The 21,758-nt window shown below is 38.7% G+C and overlaps 1 protein-coding gene across 7 annotated transcripts in view; it reads right to left on the reverse strand.

Moving 5' to 3' along the window:
* mast4 (microtubule associated serine/threonine kinase family member 4) overlaps window positions 1-21,758 on the reverse strand; it is a 125,036-nt gene that overhangs the window by 92,357 nt on the left and 10,921 nt on the right. For 6 of the 7 annotated variants that reach the window (XM_088071300.1, XM_042509471.2, XM_042509470.2 and 3 more), the window contains exons 2-3: window positions 9,683-9,836; window positions 1,649-1,782 (exon numbers count right to left, since the gene is read on the reverse strand). In XM_088071300.1, coding sequence (XP_087927426.1) covers window positions 1,649-1,782; window positions 9,683-9,836 — 288 coding nt within the window. Of the gene's footprint in view, window positions 1-1,648; window positions 1,783-9,682; window positions 9,837-21,092; window positions 21,376-21,758 lie in introns of those variants that run through there. The other variant, XM_088071301.1, reaches the window with a different exon arrangement.

Consider the following 21,758-nt stretch of genomic DNA (forward strand, 5'->3'; position numbering starts at 1 on the left):
TTAACCTTTTCTCTAACTGATGGCGAGCACACACTGGGGATGACTCATAGCTCAACAGAATTGGATAAGCCTCGGCTGCTGATTGTATCTCACTCTAAGATAACAAGATCACAATATACCGAATCAGAGTATCTGTCAGTGTGATCTGAGGGAGCAGAGCAGGACCAAACTGAGGGTCACCTCTGGCTTCATGACATCATTTGATTCAGACTTCATAATGTGCTCTTATTTTTTCTTTTGTTTAATTCACTGACCTCTTAAAAAAATATGTTTTTGATATTTATTTCAGTTTTTAAAACTTAAAATCATTCATTCCCATAGCTTAAGAGGCATGCAACAGTCTTACATAGTTGCCTGTCTGAATATATCTCATTATGCATGATAAAAGTGAGCACAGATGCTGCATGGCTTATCTTGTTTTAGATCCATAGTAGTAGTGTGAAGTTAGGTAGGAAAGGTAGGGTCATGTCCCTGCCCATATCTAGCGACAGCCAAATTCTTTCTAGCAATAACACTGTTGTTCATTAGTATCTGGTCAATGTATTTGGTATAAATGGTAAATAGAGTTTTCCACTACCAGTCCCGCCTCCTTCACCCAGTGTCGCTAATAGGATTGGCTTTACCTTACTAATGTATGAGGGCTCTGTTGCTGCATGCACTCTCCAAAGCTAGGGAAAGCAGATGTGAGGTGTACTTCATCAGAGGTGGTGAATTCAACATTTGTGTGAACTATCGGCTAAACAATGGTGAGATTTTTGCCTGAGCAGAAGTGATTTCAGTCATCTGTTTTCCATCTCTGATGAAGCTGCTTAAATGATGTCTCATCCAGAAAAAGTCTCATCACAGATATTTGGAATATGTTGTGAATGTGCAGAAAGTTTTGAACACGAGTAGCAGTCTTGCTAAAACATCTATGAAGTGATATTAAAGTTCAGTGGATTATGAATTTATTAATTGAATTAATTCATCATTGATTGATTCAAAATTGACCTACAGGACCTATATCTTCTGTTTGCAATACAGCGACATCTTCAAAGCTATACAGAATGCCTGAGAACCGTGTCACCTGCAGCCTGAATTTTGTGTTTTCCTTTACATAAAAAGACATTTTCACTGGAAATTGCTGCGTACAAATTCCCCAGAATGCAGGAAACTAAGTGTTTGATGCTCACAAAAGAAGGACGCCCAAACCTGCCACTTCATGTGTCCCCACCAATGCTAAAATGATGCATTTGCAAGCATATTTTAAATCATTGCACAAACCTGAAGCGATGACAGTCATCAAAACTAAACATACACTTCCTTTATAGGAAGAGACAAGCTCATCTCTCAGTGATGTCACATACTTGCTTGGAAATGTTAGAACTTGATTCCTGTTTCTGTATGACTAACTATAATTATCAAAATCTTCAGAAATATCCTCTGAGAAAATGCATTTGATTACTATGGAGTACTGAATATATTACTTATTTAGACATTTGTGGTAAAAGCAACAGTTCCCTATTATCCAACATAACTGGTTCAGTGAAATGCACAGAGTAGCTTCTGTTAACACCTATCTGTTCAGAAGGATGAGGTCCACAGGAGCACTGTGCCCAGATCAGGATGTAGGATATCATGTTGGGGTCATGATTTAAGAAGTACTCACCAGGCTGGTGGTGAGGGAGGGGTCCGACTTTCCGAGGTTCAGAGAGCACATACGGACGAGGTTAGAGATCTCAGATGATGGCTGCCATGCTGTCTGTGTCTGCTGAGCATTGGTGGGCAGCAGGAGGTACTTCCCTGCAGAGGAACAACAGGACAAGGTTCAGTTAATGTGTCACATTTTTGGCAGTTTCTCCAAAGAGGCATTTTTCCCTCCCTAATCTTCTCAGACAGTTTAATTTGAATAAGTTTGAGGTGAAATTGTCATAAAATTATTTCACAAAAAAAGCAAAGACTGAAAAATGTATACAAATGTGTCTATTTATTTGCCGTCTTTTCTCTCACATTAATCATTGCACAGACCCTCAGATTTTTCTTGTGACCCTTTGGAGGGGACCAGCATCCAAGCTGGGAACCAACAGAATAAAATACCCAGCTGTTTATGCAGTAGTTAAAATTAGCTCCATGTCGAGCAGCTACAACAGTAAAATGCTGCTTACGATGATTCATCTGTATTAATAATCTAATGACAAGGTAGTTTTAGTCAGAAGAGCCATTTTTCTACATGATGAGTACTTCAACTTTTTATATTTTAAGGGTTACTTTGCAGTTTCCAAACTCTGTATTATAACCATGTGGGTAGTAAGTGTAAATGAACTGTGGTAAACTCCCCTCCATCTAACCAGGGCCTAGATATCCCTGCAGTCGGGCACTGTCCCTCCCTCTAAATCTCAGACCAGCTCTGATCAAACTGTTAAATTGGGCAGTGCTGATCAGAGATAAAGCAGAATTATTTTACTGTGTTGCTTATTTCTTGCCCAAAATGTCTCCAGAAACATGTTTTAGTACACAGAAAAAAACAGAAAAACTTTGCTTACTTCAAATAATAGCAAATGTGTTTTTTCCTTAATCAAAGTTCACAGGCTATGCATTGCTGTCAAATTTTATGTAATGTGTTACTATCGATTAATTGATTAAATTTCACATAATGGATTAAATTCTTACGACTGATTAATCGATGATCAATAATTGTCATTATCCCTATGTAAAGCTAATGCCATAGCCCTCTGTTTTCTCTTGTCATGTAGCACTAATTTCAAAAATGTTTGTGTCTTGTGTCTATCTACTGCATAGACGGCCCAGTTTGATTTATTTCTTAAAAAAGACCACCTTTCCAATATTGAAATATTCCTCTACATATATTTAGCTAATAAGGCTTGACTGCTTTTACTTGAGTTGGATTTTAAATCAAGGATTTTTACTTCAAAAAACTGCTATCACAACAAAGAAATAGTGTCACACTCCACAACTGCTGAACTGTAGTAAAAGAGAGTAAACATGGAAACAGTACAGGTCAACTGATATACTAGTAACACAAGTTAATCTGAGCTGTCTGCCCTTGTTAGAGGTATAAAGCTGAAGCCTCTGATCCCTGCTAACCCCGATGTCAAAGGGTTAAATTAGGCCAGAGGGGGACAAAGCCCATTAAGAGATCACTGACAATCCAAACATTACATAATGAAAGCACCAGTCACTACAACTCTGCTGATGGTCAGTAATGGATCTGCTGACACATTTCAATAACAGTTTGAGTTCTGTGTAAGAATATTTTTTGTAAAACCATATTAAAATCTCCACTCTCAGCTCCCAGCGCTGACAGCTAGATGGCACTATATGCTGTTTTCATCTACCTTCTTTAATCTTGAAACCTTAGTACACCAAGAAAAGACTGATATTAAAACATAACATGAGCAACCTCAGCTGAATCAGCAGGTCCTATTGCACCACTGGCACTCCAAGGATTTTTAAATCATTTGCAGTGTTGTCATCCTTATTCTCATGTGTATATGTCCATTTCCTCCTCCAGTAAACACTCCAGGGGACAGAGAAGAGGATTAACAATCCTAGCACAGCGTAGGAAGGGGAGATAAGTATACTGTGCTCAGAACATAAAGGGAATATCTCAAGTTCACACAGCTTAAAATCACACATCATCAGATGTGTTGAGCTTTTCTACACTGAAGAGAGCAAGTTTATACATTTACTCTCCTGCAAAGTGCAAAAGTTGAACTGAAAATGGCAGATTTCAAACACTGATGCTGTCTAAGAGATATGTTAGTCAATTTCCACCAAATGCCAATAACATTCTGTGTAATATAATGTAATGTATTATGGCATGTTGTAACAAAGGTAATAAAATCAGGTTGTGAATCAGCAAACACACATTTAAAATTTTGCACATTTTAAAATTACATTTTGAGCTTTTAAGGGACCCTATCAGTGTCCTGGGTTTCCCACACATTCAAATATTTGTTGTCGCCAGCCACTACTAAAACATCTGCCGCCACACTTTGATTTTATATTTTTGGAGCTGGAGCATTCATTAGAGGCGCTGTTGGAATATATGTACTGTATATATGTACCATTTGGGTATTGATTGCCCAGAGTATACTCTGCACTCTGAGAGTGTGGTGCAAAGACAGAGCAGTAGAAAATCAGGCACAGTGAAATATATATACATATATATATATATATATATATATATATATATATATATATATATTCTATGTCTGTCAGAAACACTAGCGTTTTAGAAAGAAAGAAAGATGGTCTTTATTATCAAAGGGCAACGCAGTCAATTCATACCATAATAAATAAATATTATTCTAGGACAGATTTTTGTTTGGATGTAAATAGTTAATAGATAATTGATCATCATTCATTCATTCATTATTTGGGAGTCATTTACCATTGTGCCGCTATTACAACAAAAGTTTTTCAAGACGTTTTTCAAGACGGTTCAACATATTGCAATTAGTCATATATGGGTATCGATTCAGCCACTTTTTGTAGTGAAGCTCAAAACATCCTGGTTCAAAATAAGAATATGTTTTTTTTTTTCCACTGTATTCATCAGCCGTGTCCTTGTTTCATGTTTAGTTGTCTTCAGAGTTTCTGTAAGTTGACTTACGCCCACCTGTGCAACCGTGTTGATATCCTTATCAGACAAATCAAAACAAAAATGTGCCTTTGTGTCACTGACATTTCTCTTCAATATAACAATAATGTAAGTTTTGTTTTAAAAGTTTTAAAAATGCATGACAAAACACACCATTTAGGGACACTCTGGAGGAAATGTCTCCAGTTTGAATCCAGCAGCAAACCCTCCTTGCATTTCAGCCTGCCTCCTTCAACCCTTCATTTCCTGTTAACTCTTTACTGTCAACTGTCAACTAAAGGCATTAAATGCCTCCAAAAACACTGAGAAATAAACAGCTAAACCTGCAGCTGCTAACACTTCCCCTGTTCCTGAAGCTGCACGTCTTGTCTTCTATCTCATTCCTTTGCAAACATTAAACATTTTTTTTACAAAAATGTATTTTGTAAGTTTTTTTTTCTTAGCAATAATTTTTTCCACTGCACACCAAAGTATAAGGCTCAGTTCTAGGCCTGTATTTCATGTATGCTGTGCTACAGTTCTGCTCATAGTTACACTGTTATCACTGCAGTAAAATCTAGACAACTGAAGGGGAACCAAACAGGATGAGGAGGGAAATTTGTGGTCTTTCCTTCCTTACAGTCAAAAGCTTTCTTCACTAGAACCCATCACATCCCGGCATAAAGGAAATCTCTCTTCAGGCACCAGTCAACGCTTTTGGAAGGAGAGGTATGCAGGAGATATGGGAAGGGGAGGGGAGTTTTTTTCATATTCAACACAGGTATTTGGAAGGTCAGACCACTTTGTTCCAAACCTTGCGCAGATGCCCCTGTTTCAAGCGAACCTCTCCTGCATGAATCATGATGTGAGATGTTTGATTTGTTCGTTTATTTTTCACCTCATGATTCATGCAGGAGAGGTGCGCTTAAAAAAGGGGCATCTGTACGAGGTTTAGGACAGTGTGATAAAGGTACAAACCAGAAGTCTACACACACACACACACACACACACACACACACACACACACACACACACACACACACACACACACACACACACACACACACAGAGAGAGAGAGAGTCACTGTTGTACTGGGTTTCAATCAGCTGGCCAATTTATATAAAAGTGTCTCACCCAAGGTCTGTGCTCAATCACCCTGCCAGACTCACCAAAGGGCTTTCCAGGCAACTTATGCTAAACTTATTGTTGTAAATCATTAAAACTTGATTTAGTCACATTATCATCCCCTCACAGAGAAAAAACTCATTCTATCAGCATAAAGGTTTTGATCTTTCAGTAATACACTGTCTGTGTTTTCATAACACAAGAGCATGTCTAAACCATTCCAGTCTGTGCCCTCAGGTACTGTGATAGCTACAAGCACAAACTAGCTATACAGTAACAACAACTTACATAATGTTAAAATCAATACCAGGAAGAAAAGCAAATCCCACTCATCTTGATTTAATAGCAATATAAAGTCAAGGGAAGTTGACTTGCTTGAGGTTAACATTTGTTTATCCATTTGTTTTAATGTAGTGTGATTAGTAAAGGGTAATGCATTCATTCAAAACTGCACAAGATGAAAACACAATCTTTCACTGTGTGTGAAAAGGTCGACATTTTACTCAGTGAGGCGAAAGTCCTCCACATATACCTCACAAGGAAAAACAAGCTGTTCAGAGCCCTAAAATAGACAATCAGTTTGAGGTCTTTCAATTTTCTAAATGGAAGTCAACAAGGCTGCAATCAGAACAGAAGAGCTTTAACTGTCCAGAGAGGAATTTATCTTTTCTCATGTGAGCCAGACACCCACTCCTTTTTCATGTCAGCAATGCTCTTCTCTTGTCTTACTTGTCCAACGGTTACTGATCCCTTGTTACTGGAATCTGGATATAAATTGGATCTGCAGTCTGTTCTCCAGTCCTTAAGAATTCAAATCGTGATTCCAACAAGGAAAACTAAGCTTCTTCAGGTAGTTTGTATTCTCCAAGTCTACGCTGCAGGATTTGCAGCCAACTTTAATCACAACTCCTCTCACACTGAATTTTACAATTCCGAGGGGACAGCTCTCTGCTGACTTTACACATTCCTCGTCACAGGAACACAAGCAGTTTCATGATGGGAGCGCACACACAAAAAGTGGTCATTGGAACAGTAAAACAAGCAAGTAACTACAAGAGCACTGCAGCCCAACACCAAAGCATGATGCTCAATCTCAAAATGTTGACAAATGTGAAAAATGATTTGTGTTTCCGCCCTGTGATTTGGATCTGCTCCTCAATTTAATGGCTTCTTCCTTTCTGTATGCTACACTATTCCACTAAGTTTCAATGAAACTGGGCCAGTACTTTTTACTGTAATCCTGCTGACAGACAAACAAACCAAATACATACCCTCCCTCTCATCCTAGCTCTTCTTTATTTGCAGAGAGAAGTTTGTTGTAGAAATTCAAAACCTAGTGGATGCTGTCAAACATATTTTCTGTTGCAGTTGACACTTTAGCCAAAACTGTGCAGTAGGGTTGCAGCAGTATCGGATTCAAGGTGTACATTTGCTCATTTACGGTATTAAAAAAATGCAACTGGATGGAGAACTACCTATGTTTTAGTTATTTTTTAAAATGGATACTTTTACACATACTTATATAAAAAAAGGGTTTTAAATTTGAATTATAGTAATAAAAAAATTGTTCAACCAAATGAAAAAATTGACAACATAATAATTCTGTAATGGTAAATGGACTGTACTTGTATAGCGCTTTTCTAGTCTTTTTGACCACTCAAAGTGCTTTCACACTACATGTCACATTCACCCATTCACACACACATTCACACACTAGTGACCGAGGCTACTGTACAAGGTGCCACCTTCTACTCATTAATCATTCATATGCATGCACACTACGATGACACGGCATCGGGAGCATTTTGGGGTTCAATATCTTGCCCAAGGATACTTCGACATGTTGACTGGATGAGCCAAGGATCGAACCGTAGACCCTCCAGTTAGAGGGCGACTCGCTCTACCTCTGAGCCACAGCCGCCCAGTAATACCATAAAACTTTTTTTTTTCCTGAGACAGTACCATGAAAATCTGATACTGTTGAAACCCTTTTGTACCAATAACAATGAATAGCCAAGAAGAAGAAATAGCAAAAGGAATTACCTACAACAAATTGAATTGTGGGTTTTTTTCTTAAAACATGGTTTCTAATTCAAAGTATTCTTCAAATATTTTTCACTAAGATTAGATATTAATGATACCTATGCAACAGTTTAAGTTCCTTAATCTTTAATTATAATTTATAAAGAGTTTAACCCACACAACTACAACACAACATCATGCTCAAACCAAACAACTGTCATCTTAGTTTTATTCAAAAACTGCTAAATCCTGATTGCTTGTATGAAGTTTATGACATCACCTTTTTCAAACTGTGTCTCCTCCCCTTCAAACTGGCGAGAGGATCACTGACAAAACAGCATTAGAAGATGAGAAATCATGTGGAATGATTAATACTGGTCAAACTTTGGCAGAGGAGTGTGTGTTCCTGTGGCGCTCCATCACTCATAGAGAGATGGTGATTGAGAAAAGATGTTTTCAGGGCCTTCAGATTTGTATGAAATGTCAGATGAAAAAAATATGATCTTGAAATGATGCTTTACAGATCTGGAGGGCGCCCAGTTTGGTGACAGTCGGGTCACATCTCTGCTGTTAGCAGATGATGATGTAATCCTACTGGCTCGATCAAATTTATGTGTGATGCACTTTTGAATGATGTCCTGCCAAGTGTGACGCAGTTATTGATGCTTTCTTCTCAGAGCCAGGTTTCAGTGACAGATGGCAAGTGTTTGTCACTACTTTTTGCAACTGAAAAGTCAGTCAAACATCTGAAGTGGAGTTGCTTCAAAGCATGTTCTTAGGGAACTATTTTCTTCACGAAAAACTTGGAAAAACTGAAAACTCTTCACAGCAGGGTCTGTGGATTATCCTGATTATTCTGAGTAAGCAAGGCAGCTGCTGGAAACACATTTTCAAGTCATTTTTCATTGCTTTCAACTCTGGGATGATGGCACAAGCTTGATCTCCATACTGCAGCAAATAAAAAAATATAACCATCTCCATGGTTGAATATTACAAGTAAACGTGTTTGATTTGGGAGAAATTATTCTTAAGACCCACTGAGGGGTATTAAATCCCCATTAAGGAGCATCAATGATTTAAGGTAGTTGTGGCCATTAATGTTTTTCTACAGGAACAACACGCTAACATATTCCACCTATGCAACCTGTCCTCCCAAGTGGAGCAAAAATTCAAATGTATTCAAACTATGGCCATTTCTGACCATTTATATTGATGCTCTTATTCCATACATTAACTATGTCTATGCCAAGAATAACCCTTTGAAACCTGGAGCAACATCACTTTTCTTGTGCTCCTTTCCTTTTATTAGTATTAAAGCCATTGAAAGTTAAGCAAATTGGTGTGATTTTTTTTAAAACACACGGGGGGAAAGGCTATGAGCAACTTGTTCTACAAATTGCAAGAAATTGGCAGATTTAGAATAATATATTTAAGAAGTCAGGGAAACATTTCTAGGGAAAAAGAAAAAAACCTCAGGAAAATTATCAATTATTATATAATTACATATTTAAAATTATGTTACAAAATTCTAAGATTTTTTTAGGTTTTTCTAGGACTTTTCCTCGTTTTTTGTTTTGTTTTGTATTAAGCTTTTCTTGCTTTAAAAAACAAAATAATTTCCAAGTCATTTTTTTGTACTTTTTAATAATGTCTTGCTAATTTTTGGGTCATTTCTTCTTTGGTCATTGTGGTTTTACCATGTTTGTGAAAGAAATCAAACCAGTGTGGGTTAAAGGGTTAAGGGCTATGATTTACAGTTGTATGGGAAATTAACTACACACAGATTGAAGCAAAACAGCTATTTTTGTAGCAAATTTTCAAAAACCCACTGCAAAACATATAAACAAGTTGGTGTTGAATCAGTTAAGTATAAATCCATCAATCTGGTAGTCTAAAGCAGCACAGATACTTGTGTGAGCCTAAAATGAAAAGACCATTCATAAAATTATTACCTGTGAGACCACCTCCAAGGCTCCGTCTCCGAAGGTGTTTCCCATCCTCACTGAGCTGTCGCTTAAATTTGAGAGCAGGACTTAATCCATGAGTCAACTCTGGGTTACTGGACTTCCTTAGGTATGTGGAGGGAGGGTAGAGGATGTTGTCCAACTAGAGGACAAGATAGAAAACAATTAGTAGGTTAGAAAATACATTTTATAGAGGTAGTTGTTATAACCATACAAGGATGCTGTCCACATTTTTCTCAGTTTCCTTGAAATAAAAAACAACAAATATACAAGAAAGCCTAAATTTCAGCTTTTGAGGTCTTTATCTGTGTGTTGCGTGCATTAGCTTGTGAAAAGCTATATGCAGCTAATCAGTTTACCAAGCACTACTAAGCGGTAATGCAACTGAGAGAAACCCAGCGCATTCATTTCAAAGTGAGTCTCATGTATCTAGAAAAAAAAAAATCACAAAAATAAGGACTGATTTATGCCTAAAAAATAAGACAACCTACCCCTAGGCGAACTCAAAACTAAGAGCCCTGTTTCCATGGTAACAACCAGTGACACCTGCTGACCAAAGGCACCAATCAACAAAAAACAGAGCATGGCTCATAACTTGTGGTTTGCCAACATGTTGTGGAGCAAGTAATGGGAGGAGAAACAGTGTTAAGAGCCTAAAAAATATCCATCAGCAAAGCCAGTCTGTCTTCCTGAAAAAAAAGGCCCCAAGTAAAAATCTGGGGAAAGAAAGTCACAAGAAGGAGGCATTATGTACAGATCAATGAGACATAAAGCTGCAAATCTTTCACCTCAGGCAAACCTAAGGGAGGACTCAACTTCTCAAATAATATAGAGACAAGGGGATTCCCAGGGTGTTCCCCAAATAATGTTCAGCTCACAGCTTAGAACAAAATGTTGGATATGAATCACTCTCCCAATCCAAGTCTTGTAAGGTTGACACACCCAGGGCTGTTGTGGCTTTCCAATGAGAAACAGGACGATTCTGTCCCAGTACTCAAAATATACATAAAACACATTTCCATATAATTCTAGTTAGAAATTAAGTATGCATCAAGGCATATGGTTAGAAATACTACATTGTGCATCACAACAGGTTGTACCAGCCAGTTGTATTCACAGAAGATAATGACCTTGGAAGAAGCTGAGAGCACACAACAATGCCCGGTGGCAAGGAAGAGGCCCTCCCCGAGAATACAAAGATATACACGGCTCAGAGCAGTCTGTGGAAGGAAATACTCTCTGCTTCTCCATGGGAGGATTCATGACCGCAGTATCATAAAGGACAACTGAGACCAAGTCTTTGTTGGTTGGCTTGACCTCTCAGTGACTACAGAAATGTAGTCCAAGAATGACTCAGTGCACACTTATTGTTTTAGCCTATAAGATACAGAATTTTGATCTTTAGTCATCACTTCTAAAAACAATTAGTTGAGAGCAAACACTCAGAAGGCAACTTGCTGTTTGCAGCTGCACCTTAAGGACAAATAGACATCAGGATCTCATGACCCTGACAAAACAGAGCTCTGCAAACAGTGCTGTTCATTGTTGGAAATATACTATGTGTGATATAACTATGCATGTATATACTATCCTCTGTCTGATCTGCAGCAGTGGAGCTCAGACACAAGCATAAAGAACGGAAAAGAAACAGGGAGCCATTAGCAGGATGGTGGAACATATATTTCTTCTCATGTCTAAACACAGTCATCAACTCTATTTATATTGCGGTGGCACATACAGTACAGTACAAGGTCACATTTTATGTACAGCTGATGGCTTAATATTACTGTATGTATTCACAGAGGATGTGTTTTATTTTATAACCTCATGCTGCAGTCATAAAAAAGATGACTGAATGAAAACTTTCCATCTGTGCAGACTCATAAGAGAGTGAGAAGGAAGCGCGATCTTCAAACGAGTCGTTTCCTCCCTGACAGCTTTTTTTAATGGAGGACTTTATGCAACATTGCAAGATGGGATTGTAACTGAGTTTGTGAAACTTTATTTTATGGCAACGAATTCATTGTCAAACCACAACTGAGCCTTTCCTGAGCACTACAGCTGGTATACTTAGACTCATTAAAAACAATAACACAGCCGCCATGTAACACATTCAGCCAATAACCACGGTTGAGGCTTATATGAAGCAGTGTCATGAACAAATGTTTATTAACAGTAAAGGCAAACTCGCTTTTCACCCCACGAGTAACAAACTGCTGGCTGAGGAAAAAAAAAAGAACTCATTTAGCAATCTGCCTGCACTGCATTCACAGATCCATAAAAAACACAGGAGACACAAGATGAAAGGGTCACAGGCATTTAAAAGATGTAACAAAAAAAAAAGACTTAAACCACTGGACAGGACTGTTGGCTGGCAAAAATGCGATTTTACAAAAAACAAAGCAACAAAAAAAACTCATTACGAACGAACCTTAATAACATCTCGATTAACGTGTTATTGCTGACAGCCCTAGTCACTACAGTTACATCTGGCTATTAATATGTGGAATTAATTAATTAATATTTAGCAACAGATAACATATACACAAGAACTTGTTTGCGCTTTGTGACTCATTAACAAATTAATGATGTATATATCTTCATTTATAAACAATCACATGATAACTAAAACTTGACAACTAAACTCTGAACTGTCTCCAGGTGTTTAAAGGCAAACACATTCATAATCATCACAATAAAATAAGCATTGGAAAGACTGTTATGCATACAAAGCGAACAGATAATAACAAAGCAATGCCACTATAAGCAGCTTAGAGTTATGCTGTGAAACTGTCTCAGGGCAAGTCGCTATGACCTTCAAGCCTAAACACCATGGACTATAATGATACACAGTGCATGTTCCTGATTGAAGACAGCAGCTCTGCTAAGTGGCTTCAGGGTCACAACTTGTAAGGTTTCTATATCAAAAAAGGAAGTTATTACACAATTTATAGAAGTGACTGTATTTCTCAATATATTTCAGTTTTCATTGCCTTTTCGTCATCTTCTTTTCTTCAAGGCTGTTTGAGAGAAATTATTTGCAATATCTTCATAAGGCCTTTTATGTTTGGACTGCAGCCTGTAACAAAGACAGACAAGAAATATGATGTTTCTGCTTTTTTTGTTTGGTTGTTTTACAGGCAGATTGCACCAGTGTATGTGTCAAGAGCAGCCGACTTTCAACTCATAAAAGGAAGTAAGATAATCAGTAGTTTGCATCTTGCTATCTGTGCACTGGGTCAAGGTCTGAAGTTTAGAGGAGTGCAATATGTTTTGATCTGATATTTGCTTTTCACTCGACTATGCAAACATGAAAAATCAGTTAATCAATATTTTTAAAGCAGAAAGAAAGAAAAGAAAGCTGATTGAGGAGCAGTAAAGCAAAGACTATTGGGCATTTTTTTTCCTGTATAATAACTCGTGCAGCAGCAAACAGAATGACCTGACAGTTCTGAACCTGAAGCACAACAAACAAACTGAACTGTACAAGCATTATAATCCTTGCAACCTTTTGCCTTCATCCTCCTGACTCTGGTTGGTGCACCACAACAGAAATATGAGCCTGAGAAAACTGTGGAGGGCAGCCAAAGCTGGCCTGAGTTTCATTTGAGTTTTTGGTCGGCTGAGCTTTGGCCATCATTATGAGCCAATTATAAATGATCATCTGGGTAATCAGTAAAGCCATATTTCCTGTTCCATGCATATCTGAATTGAGGCAACTTAGAGGACAGCTGACAGTATACTCTGCCATTCAGAGGATAGTAGTCAAATTTCTGCTACTCCAAAGCAATGATTTTAAAAGACGGTGTCAGTCTTAAATGCCAACTTGATTACATGGAAAGCTCTGCAGTAAGCCAATAACAGTTAGCTCTCTGTGTGCACAGCGGGTAGCGCACACATTGCAGTTTTGGCAGCTGCCAGTGCCCTTTCACCTAGCATTCCTCCCTCCCTGCAGCAGAGAGCCACACAGAACTCCCGAGAGCGAGATCAAACCTGACCTGCCCCTCCTTCCTCCATCCTCTCCTACACCCTCAGCTTCACACACGCAGTGGACAGTACCAACAAGCCTTTGTTGTCAAAGCAAAGAGCAGACGGCAAAAAAGAGAATCAACAAAGGTGGACAGCGCAACACGCAAAGTCAGTTGTGTTTACTAACTGAAATATGAAGCAACCTTCACCAGTATATGTGAAAACCAGACTTTCTCTACTGGTATGTTTTAGTTTATTTGCTGTTACACCATCATACTTTCTATTGAGAATACTGAGGCTCATATTTACATCACAGCAATGTCACTTTGATTGCACAAACTGGCATCCTGAAGCCCCTGTTGTCTAAGACACCATGTTAACCACAACATCCGTTTAACTTAACACACCCCTTGTATCACTCAAATACACAAGTAATGCATTAACCCATTGAACCTGCAATGACTGATGTTTTTGGGAAATCATCAGCAGAGACAAGTTATGAACAAAAGACATTTGGCACATTTAGGAGCAAAGAGTTACCTACACACCCAGCAGTTAGGTAGCAATTCCAGTTTATGACCACCTGATGAATGTTAAGAATCTTTTACACTGTCACCTCAGCGCTCTGTATAAAAGGTGCAATTGCCGACTGGAGGGACTGAGTTGTATTGCTTTTAAAACCCAGGCCACCCTGACTGCATGTGCAGCACTGCTTGGGCACACCTTCGAAATGGCAGCTCAGCTGCAGCACATCAAGAAATTAGAAGTCTTGTCTATATTTTCTTCACATGATGTGCCGTTTTCAGCAAAAATAGATAGTGAAAATGGTACTAAATCTATAATTGTTTTTTAAGATTTTTGTTTTTTGACTTTTGCCTTTATTAGATAAGACAGTTTTATTAAGCATGAAAGGGGAAGAGAGAGGGGATGACATGTAGCATAAAGCCATAGGCTGGAGTTGAACTCACAGCTGCTTTTAACACAGGACACCCGCTCTACCAGGTGAGCTTTTGTGCACCCCATAATGCCACCTTTTACTACAGTTTCAATGTCTATATTTGTCACAGACATGAAAGAATACACACTTATTATTAACTAAACACTAGCTGTTTCGGTTTCAAAATAAAAGCCCTCTGAGAATCTAGGTAGACAGAACACTGCAAGCGCACGAGCTGCATAGGTTCAGAGTAGTAGATGTCAAAGGAGGCAGTAACAAAGCCAAATGGACATCTGTGTAAAAGGGACAGTCAGCAGGAAGGGACATGAGTGGCGTTTTGACTGCGTGTTGTGTGTGCAACCTACCGCCAGGAGATTTTAAAAGCAGCTAGCAGCAACAAGCAGCTAACTCAAAGAAGAGGAACAGCGACAAAAAATGTCCACAAATTGGGAAAACAGTGAGACCCAGCTCCTTACTGTCCAAGCAGAGGACAAGATCAACCAGCATACAACAGGCACAGTAAATTATTATTTACACATCACACCCCTTTGGTTACAGAACACTGGTGTACTAAAAGGTCTTTGAGGTGGAAATTTTGCAGGATGCCTGTGTAAAAGGGTTTTTAATCCAATATTCACTCTCCTTAAACCCTGTTTTTGGTCTCTACCAACTCCTGCAGGAAATATCTGGCTCTTTAAGCTTGAAGATGCAATAGCAGGCTATTATTAAAGAATCAGTGGAAATAAGGATAGGAAAAAGGCATAGCAAAATCAAGTCAGCTAATGTGCAAAAGAAAGTATGAGAAAACAAAGATATAAAATGTAATGCATGTGGGGAAGGGTTCCAGCATACTGTGGATAACACTGAGCAAACACTCAGTGGGAGTTTTACTCTTGCTGTTGACCTTTACAAGCCAAGACTACAAAGACTGCATAAACTGGAGGAGGGGAAAAGCACCTAGCTACAGAGAAGACACCGGTATATACACAAGTAACGCGGCTACCTAAACAAGCTGGAAAACAAAAGGACAGAGCAGCAGGAAGAGGCAAATGCAAGGATCAAAGAGCATGGAAAGCAAGGCTGCACACAGGGACACTGTCCCCAAGGTCAAGCAATAAAGACTCCAACAGGCCCAGCAGGGGAAGATCTGGTATTCACATGCTTGTATGCGATCTATGCCACCAGACAAGTGAGTTTGGCTATGAAAACAACCCATGAGCAAGCACATACACCAATTTCAATGTTTTCCATCTTCTTCTGTCAACAATTTATTTAACATACTATGGTACTTATTGTGGCATAAGTAGCGCGGTCCTGCATTATAAAAGGTGAAGAGAGTTGAGTCGTGATTTCCTCATTAAAAGGATAAAAAGCAGTCGGGCGAAAGCAGTGATACCAAAGAGAGAATTTGCAAACGCATTCACACCCCAGGATATTAATTCCCTTTGAAAATTTGAGAGCAAGTGTTGTTTATCATTTCACTGCCATAGATGAAAGGAACCTTTTACACATGGGAACAAATTGTTATTGTGTCTTTCATTGGTTGCTAAGACACGATGAGTACACATTTACAGTAAAACAGGAAGATGGATCCCATACATCAAGAGGCTTTACAATTCACCTCTTTCCAGTCATCGCTGTCCTTTGTTTCACTCAACGCTCTGCCTGCCATTGTTTTTCTATCACATCCTTTCCTAACCAGAAACTGAGAATAACACGGACTGGTAATGATCAAATCATACCTTACACACACTGTTACCGGGAAAAGTGTTAAGAAGACCAACAAGAATTTCCCATTTATAACTTCGGTTTGGTTTCCACTTGGAAATATCTTGTTTTCTCAGATACAGTTCAGATAGTCCACACGGAATTACAAAGACCTGAAAAGTTATAGCTTTTAAAGCCAAGCTGTAGCTTTCCATGTTCCTGCCTTCAGAGTACAACACAGACAGCACAGTGGTGCTTCTTACATAATCATTTTATCATTGCTGGTATCTTATCTTAGAGAGTGAAATTCATCAACCAACAGGGCATGTCATTGAAAAAAAGGTATATTTTTGCAACTATTCTTGGGGTTTTCCACACATTTATTCATCTGTAGTAGCCTGCCACAATAACAACATCTGCCGCCACAAATTGATTTTATATCTTTGCAGCCAGACGGTTCATTAGGAGTGCTATTGGAATACATTTACTGTTCTGTTTTTCATTGCACCACACTTTCAGAACAGCAGGCAGAGTGAAAGTGAAACTTAATCTTTAATTAAGCGGGGTCTAAAAGTTTGCAGTTTGTTTTGCCTCTCCTCCACACAAGATTTGAAAAACTGGTGGTTTGTGGAGATTGAAGACAACAACACTATCAACATTGCTCCTGCTCTGCCAGGTATGTATCCCCTTTTCTTCTTCCCCTGGGGATCTGTGCTCTATTTACTTTTAACCGAATACAGACGATGGTGCAGATATAGTCACTTTTCACGTTTGCCTTGTTGTTTACTGGCTGACAATAATTCATGTCATCTTACAAATATGTAAGCAACACTAATCTCTAACCTTACCACGGAAACAAGGCAGAGGCAAACGTAGCTGATGTTGGTGATCTCACATTCAGCTAACTCCTCTTGATGTAGCTACACATAAGCTAGCATGTTGCTCAAAAACGTGAATGGCCCTCATTTAGCAATCTACTGTAAAAACCAGCGCAGATATGAGTGCAGTTCACCGGCTGTTGATAAACGCAGCTACTGAAAACAATCGTTTCTTACATATCCCGCCCCCCATATATTGTGGGTTTGGAGGCCTCACCTTGATAGTTTACAACATGGAGAGGTGTAATATGGCCATGAAGAGAAAACTTCACTGAGCAACAAAGTGGAAAGGTTGACTTTCCAGGTCCGATTTAACCAACTGGTTCTGTCTGCCTGTAAAGTTTCAACAAATGAAGCTAGAAAACTGCAATATGGGAAGAAGTCACAGCTGCGTTCAACAGCATTACAGTGGACAATCGAACTCCATCTCAGGTTGGAATATTTCATTTAGACATACATGCTGTGCAACCACCTATAGCTTAGTATTAGCATATACGTATATTACATAATGCTGATACTGTTATAGTGTTCATATAAAAACTTATAACTGACCCAGAACATGGAGCGCGTGGCCGTGCATAACCATGCATTGGGGCTGATCGCAAACCAGCTGGCAGGGGAGACACACATGAACACCTGTGTCTGTTCCAGTTAAGGGTAAAAAGATAATCACCTAGGCTGCTAGTATTTAAATAATTACACTGTTGCCAACTTCATTTATTTATTTTTAATGATTCTCGATATAAAAATGCTTTGGCTTTTCAGTGTTTATAATAAAAGTTTCACATGAATTAGGGCCGGTCAGCATTTGTGTTCAGCCTTCGTTCAGCCTGCAGTCAGAGAGTGCGCCGGCATTTTCAAAATTCAATTTCCTCACATTTTTTAAACATTTTTAAGTGAATAATAAGTGGCTGCAAATACTTAGATACCAGCTTATTAACAATTCTCTGACAAAGCCAGATTTACTGTGTTGCACCACTGACTCAAACTTGCGTACACAAGCTGAGACCTGACGTGATCGTAACCTCCTCTCACATCCAAATTAATGAAAGCTGAGCACTGTGAAAATTTCAATGCACTCAGTTTGCTGTTGTACGCTGATTTCATGAACAAGGGCCAAAATGAAGGTAGTGACAGTTTTCCAGACACGTTTTAACCATCTATAAATTTACTTTTCCTTTTTTTTTTTCATGAGAGGAGCCTAGCACATAGCAATTCTAAGTATAGCGTAGCAGGAAAGGAGAAAGTTGACTGAGGTTATGTCGGGTTTCAAAGCTTGCTCCACTGTTATTAGAGCACAGAGTGAAAAGGAGAGGGACTTAGGAAGGGCTAATTGTCAGTTGGTTGAAGAAATGCATTAGAGAAAGATCATTGCCTTTTCTGTAAACACTGAAAACCAAGACATTTTCCCCAATTTACTTTTCTAATAGCCTCCAAAATAAACACACTTTGTGATGCCATGGTCATTTCATGTAATTCTTACAGTTTTGTTAACTGCTCCTAATGACCTTTTGAGATAGGGAATCTGTTCATCACTCTTTCTCAGGGTCAACTGCAGTACAGCAAACTATGCTCTGGCCGACCTCGTCACCCAACATCTGTCTACTTCAACTCTCCCCCGAATTCCACACTGGCCTGAATCTCTCTTCCCTTCGCTCTCTGCACCGAGGATCTAAGTGTTTACTCATGAGGAAAACAGCACACTTGAAAGTCTCAAATCGAAATAACTCTCGACAGTGTACTCCACATGTCAGTCACTCCATGGATACTTTATTTTTCTCCTTCCACTGACAGCGTCCCTTCATTAGCTGAGGAAAATCTTCAGCTTTCAGTGTCTGAACTTTGTGAGCGCTCACAGGGGAATTCAGTTTCCTGTGTTGACGAGATCTTAAGTTGGAAAGATACAGTGGTGTTTTCCTTCTCCATTTTTATACAACTGACCATGTTAACATTTCTTATCTTCAGCATGTAAAGAATTAAACCATGCATTATGTCTTCCACCAAGGAAGACATGTTTTCCTGCATTTTAGTGCCTTAGGGACTCACTGTATACATTCCAGGAAAGCTGGTGTAACAGTAGGCCCTAGGCCAGGGACCAACTGATTACATTTTGATCATGATGTGCATCTGGGAACAGCAAGAGTTGGGGTTTTTTAGGCTTATTTCACTACAATCCAGTTTTTTGGGGGGGCAATCCCCCAACAATCTAATTTGAGCCTAATTAGAATAAACCACAGCTTAATTCTGCCAGCCAAATATTTCTCCAGATTCAGTCAATTTTTTATTTTTTTTTGTTCTGCAACATGGGTAATAATATCAGGAGTCAATAATCTGATTGTTTGTACCTATAATCTTTTACTGGTATGAAAAGCCTCCACAGTTGTAATAACAGTGTGTGACTGGAGGTCAGGAAAAAACAGACAGCCTCTAACTACTTATCAACTTCAGGCTGTATTTTAATTACCGCCTACAGTGCTAACCATGTAAATTACTGCTGCTATTTAGCATTTACAAGCACGGGTGGATTGGCCATCTGGCACACTGGGCACTTTTACCATGGGTCGATGTGCCCTTTGGCCTGACACAACTGTTTTGTTTTTTTTTTGTTGTTGTTGTTGTATGACTGGAACATAAAACAGGTAGATCAGCCTATTGGTTTACTTTCTCATATGACGTTGGACTGACCCTGTCACATCTTCAAACACCTCCCCGTTTGACTCAGTGCCTCCATTAAACAACACATCTGCAACAGAGAGTTCCAAAATGAGTAAGACGAAACGCTAGGTGACCAACTGAGGGTCAGAGGTGAGTGACACAAGTTACAGTGAAAGAATAGACAAAAAATTGCAGAACATGCAGGTCCAGATGAAAATAAACAACTCAATCTTTCTTTTTTTTGAGAAATAGAGAGGGAGGACGGGTTAAAAAGTTAGCCAAGGTAGTAACTTTGTATTATTGGTTGAAATTGCCTGTTGATTTACTCTATATATGAGATTTCCACCACAAAATAATGTAGAAAGGGCAAAAACTGGTGCAATACTAATTAACAGAATACAAGAAATTATTATTATTATAATTATTATGTTTGCCACTAAAAAATTCTCAGGAGAGAACCCCCAGCCCATTCATTTAGTATGTATACCCCTAAACTGTTAATTAAAAAAAACCAATGCCATTGTTTAATTTATTGTACATGTGACTTACATTTGTGTGATTGTTTGTGGTGGGCCAGTCTGGGTCAAAATGCCAGGGCAAATTTTTTGTCTCAGTCCACCTGTTTAAAAGCACTAAACAAAAATAAACACTATGATGTAACTGTCAGTAGATATGAGGGCATTTTAACTATTTATTAATGTACAGGTTTCGTAAACAATTATAACTTCTATTATTATTCCTGCAGTGTTTTTGTCTACATTGTCAAACATTACTTCTTGCAGTCCTCAATTACAGGCGCCCAGAGGAGGAGTTCTAGTTCTACACTGATAAAGACTATGATATCTTCGCACTACATTATAATGTGTCATTTATTCAAATATGATATGACACTGATGACGTTCAAACCACTTCAGTGTGGGTCGATGAAACAAGCCGCTCAGTCTGTTAGATTTGTTTCTTGGAAAATGAATGAAGCAGCAAAGATATTCCTTTTTGTATCCTTTAAAAACTCAAAATAGAGATAGAAATGTCCTCTCTTGTTACAGCAGTAGGCACATTTTAAAAAATAATCAACCTATATTGACACAAATGTAAGTATGCATGTAAGTGTGTTCATTCAAAAGGAATTAAAACACACAAAGTTTAGTCTATCGCTTTACATACAAGCTAAGATAAATAAAATACATTATTTTCAGGAACATTACATTCACCCCACTTCCTAATCCAATCAGCAGTGTCAACAGCCTCTTACCTTGCTTCCCTCCGATGATGTACACTGACCGACAGGTAAATTCCGACCTAAAGACATTTTGTTTAGGTAACAACAAACTTAAGCTCCTGCATTACTTAAAATGCTCAGTCATATCAAATGGTGTTGATTAAACCCAGACCAGCACGCAGACAAAGGACAGGACAGAAGAGTCATAAGTCAGAGATGGATCTTGGGAAGACTCGCCCCAAAGTAGGAGTGAAAAGAGTCTTAACCAGATTGTGTTAATCCTCTTTGCTACAAAGCATACACTGACACTGGACGTCCCTCTAATCACCCTGACTGGCAGCCTGCTTAAATAAATGGCTGCTTATTTGGGGGCAAGCAACTGAGAGAAGAGAGTTAAACATTGTCAAGCAGAAGCAAATATTGATACACAAAGAGCACTGATGCAATACATGACAGTTGCCCTTCCAACTTCAGGGAGCAGGCTCTTAAAGAGACGGATGGTAGAAAGTAAGAGACTCCTAACATCTTGACTTGGTTGTTGAAAACCAGAAAGAAATTAAAGAATAACAAAAGTTTAAAACAGTACATTGCTTTACTTTTAACAAAGCAAATTTTAAACTGATGACTATGCATTTCTGAGCCTCTAGTCAACCATTGGTTTCCATCAATTTCAGTAATGCAGAATGATCAGCCTCCAGA

This window comes from Plectropomus leopardus, chromosome 20 (genome assembly GCF_026936395.1).
Source record: "Plectropomus leopardus strain MGB_pleo_1.0 chromosome 20, ASM2693639v1, whole genome shotgun sequence".
Taxonomy (NCBI): Eukaryota; Metazoa; Chordata; class Actinopteri; order Perciformes; family Serranidae; genus Plectropomus; species Plectropomus leopardus.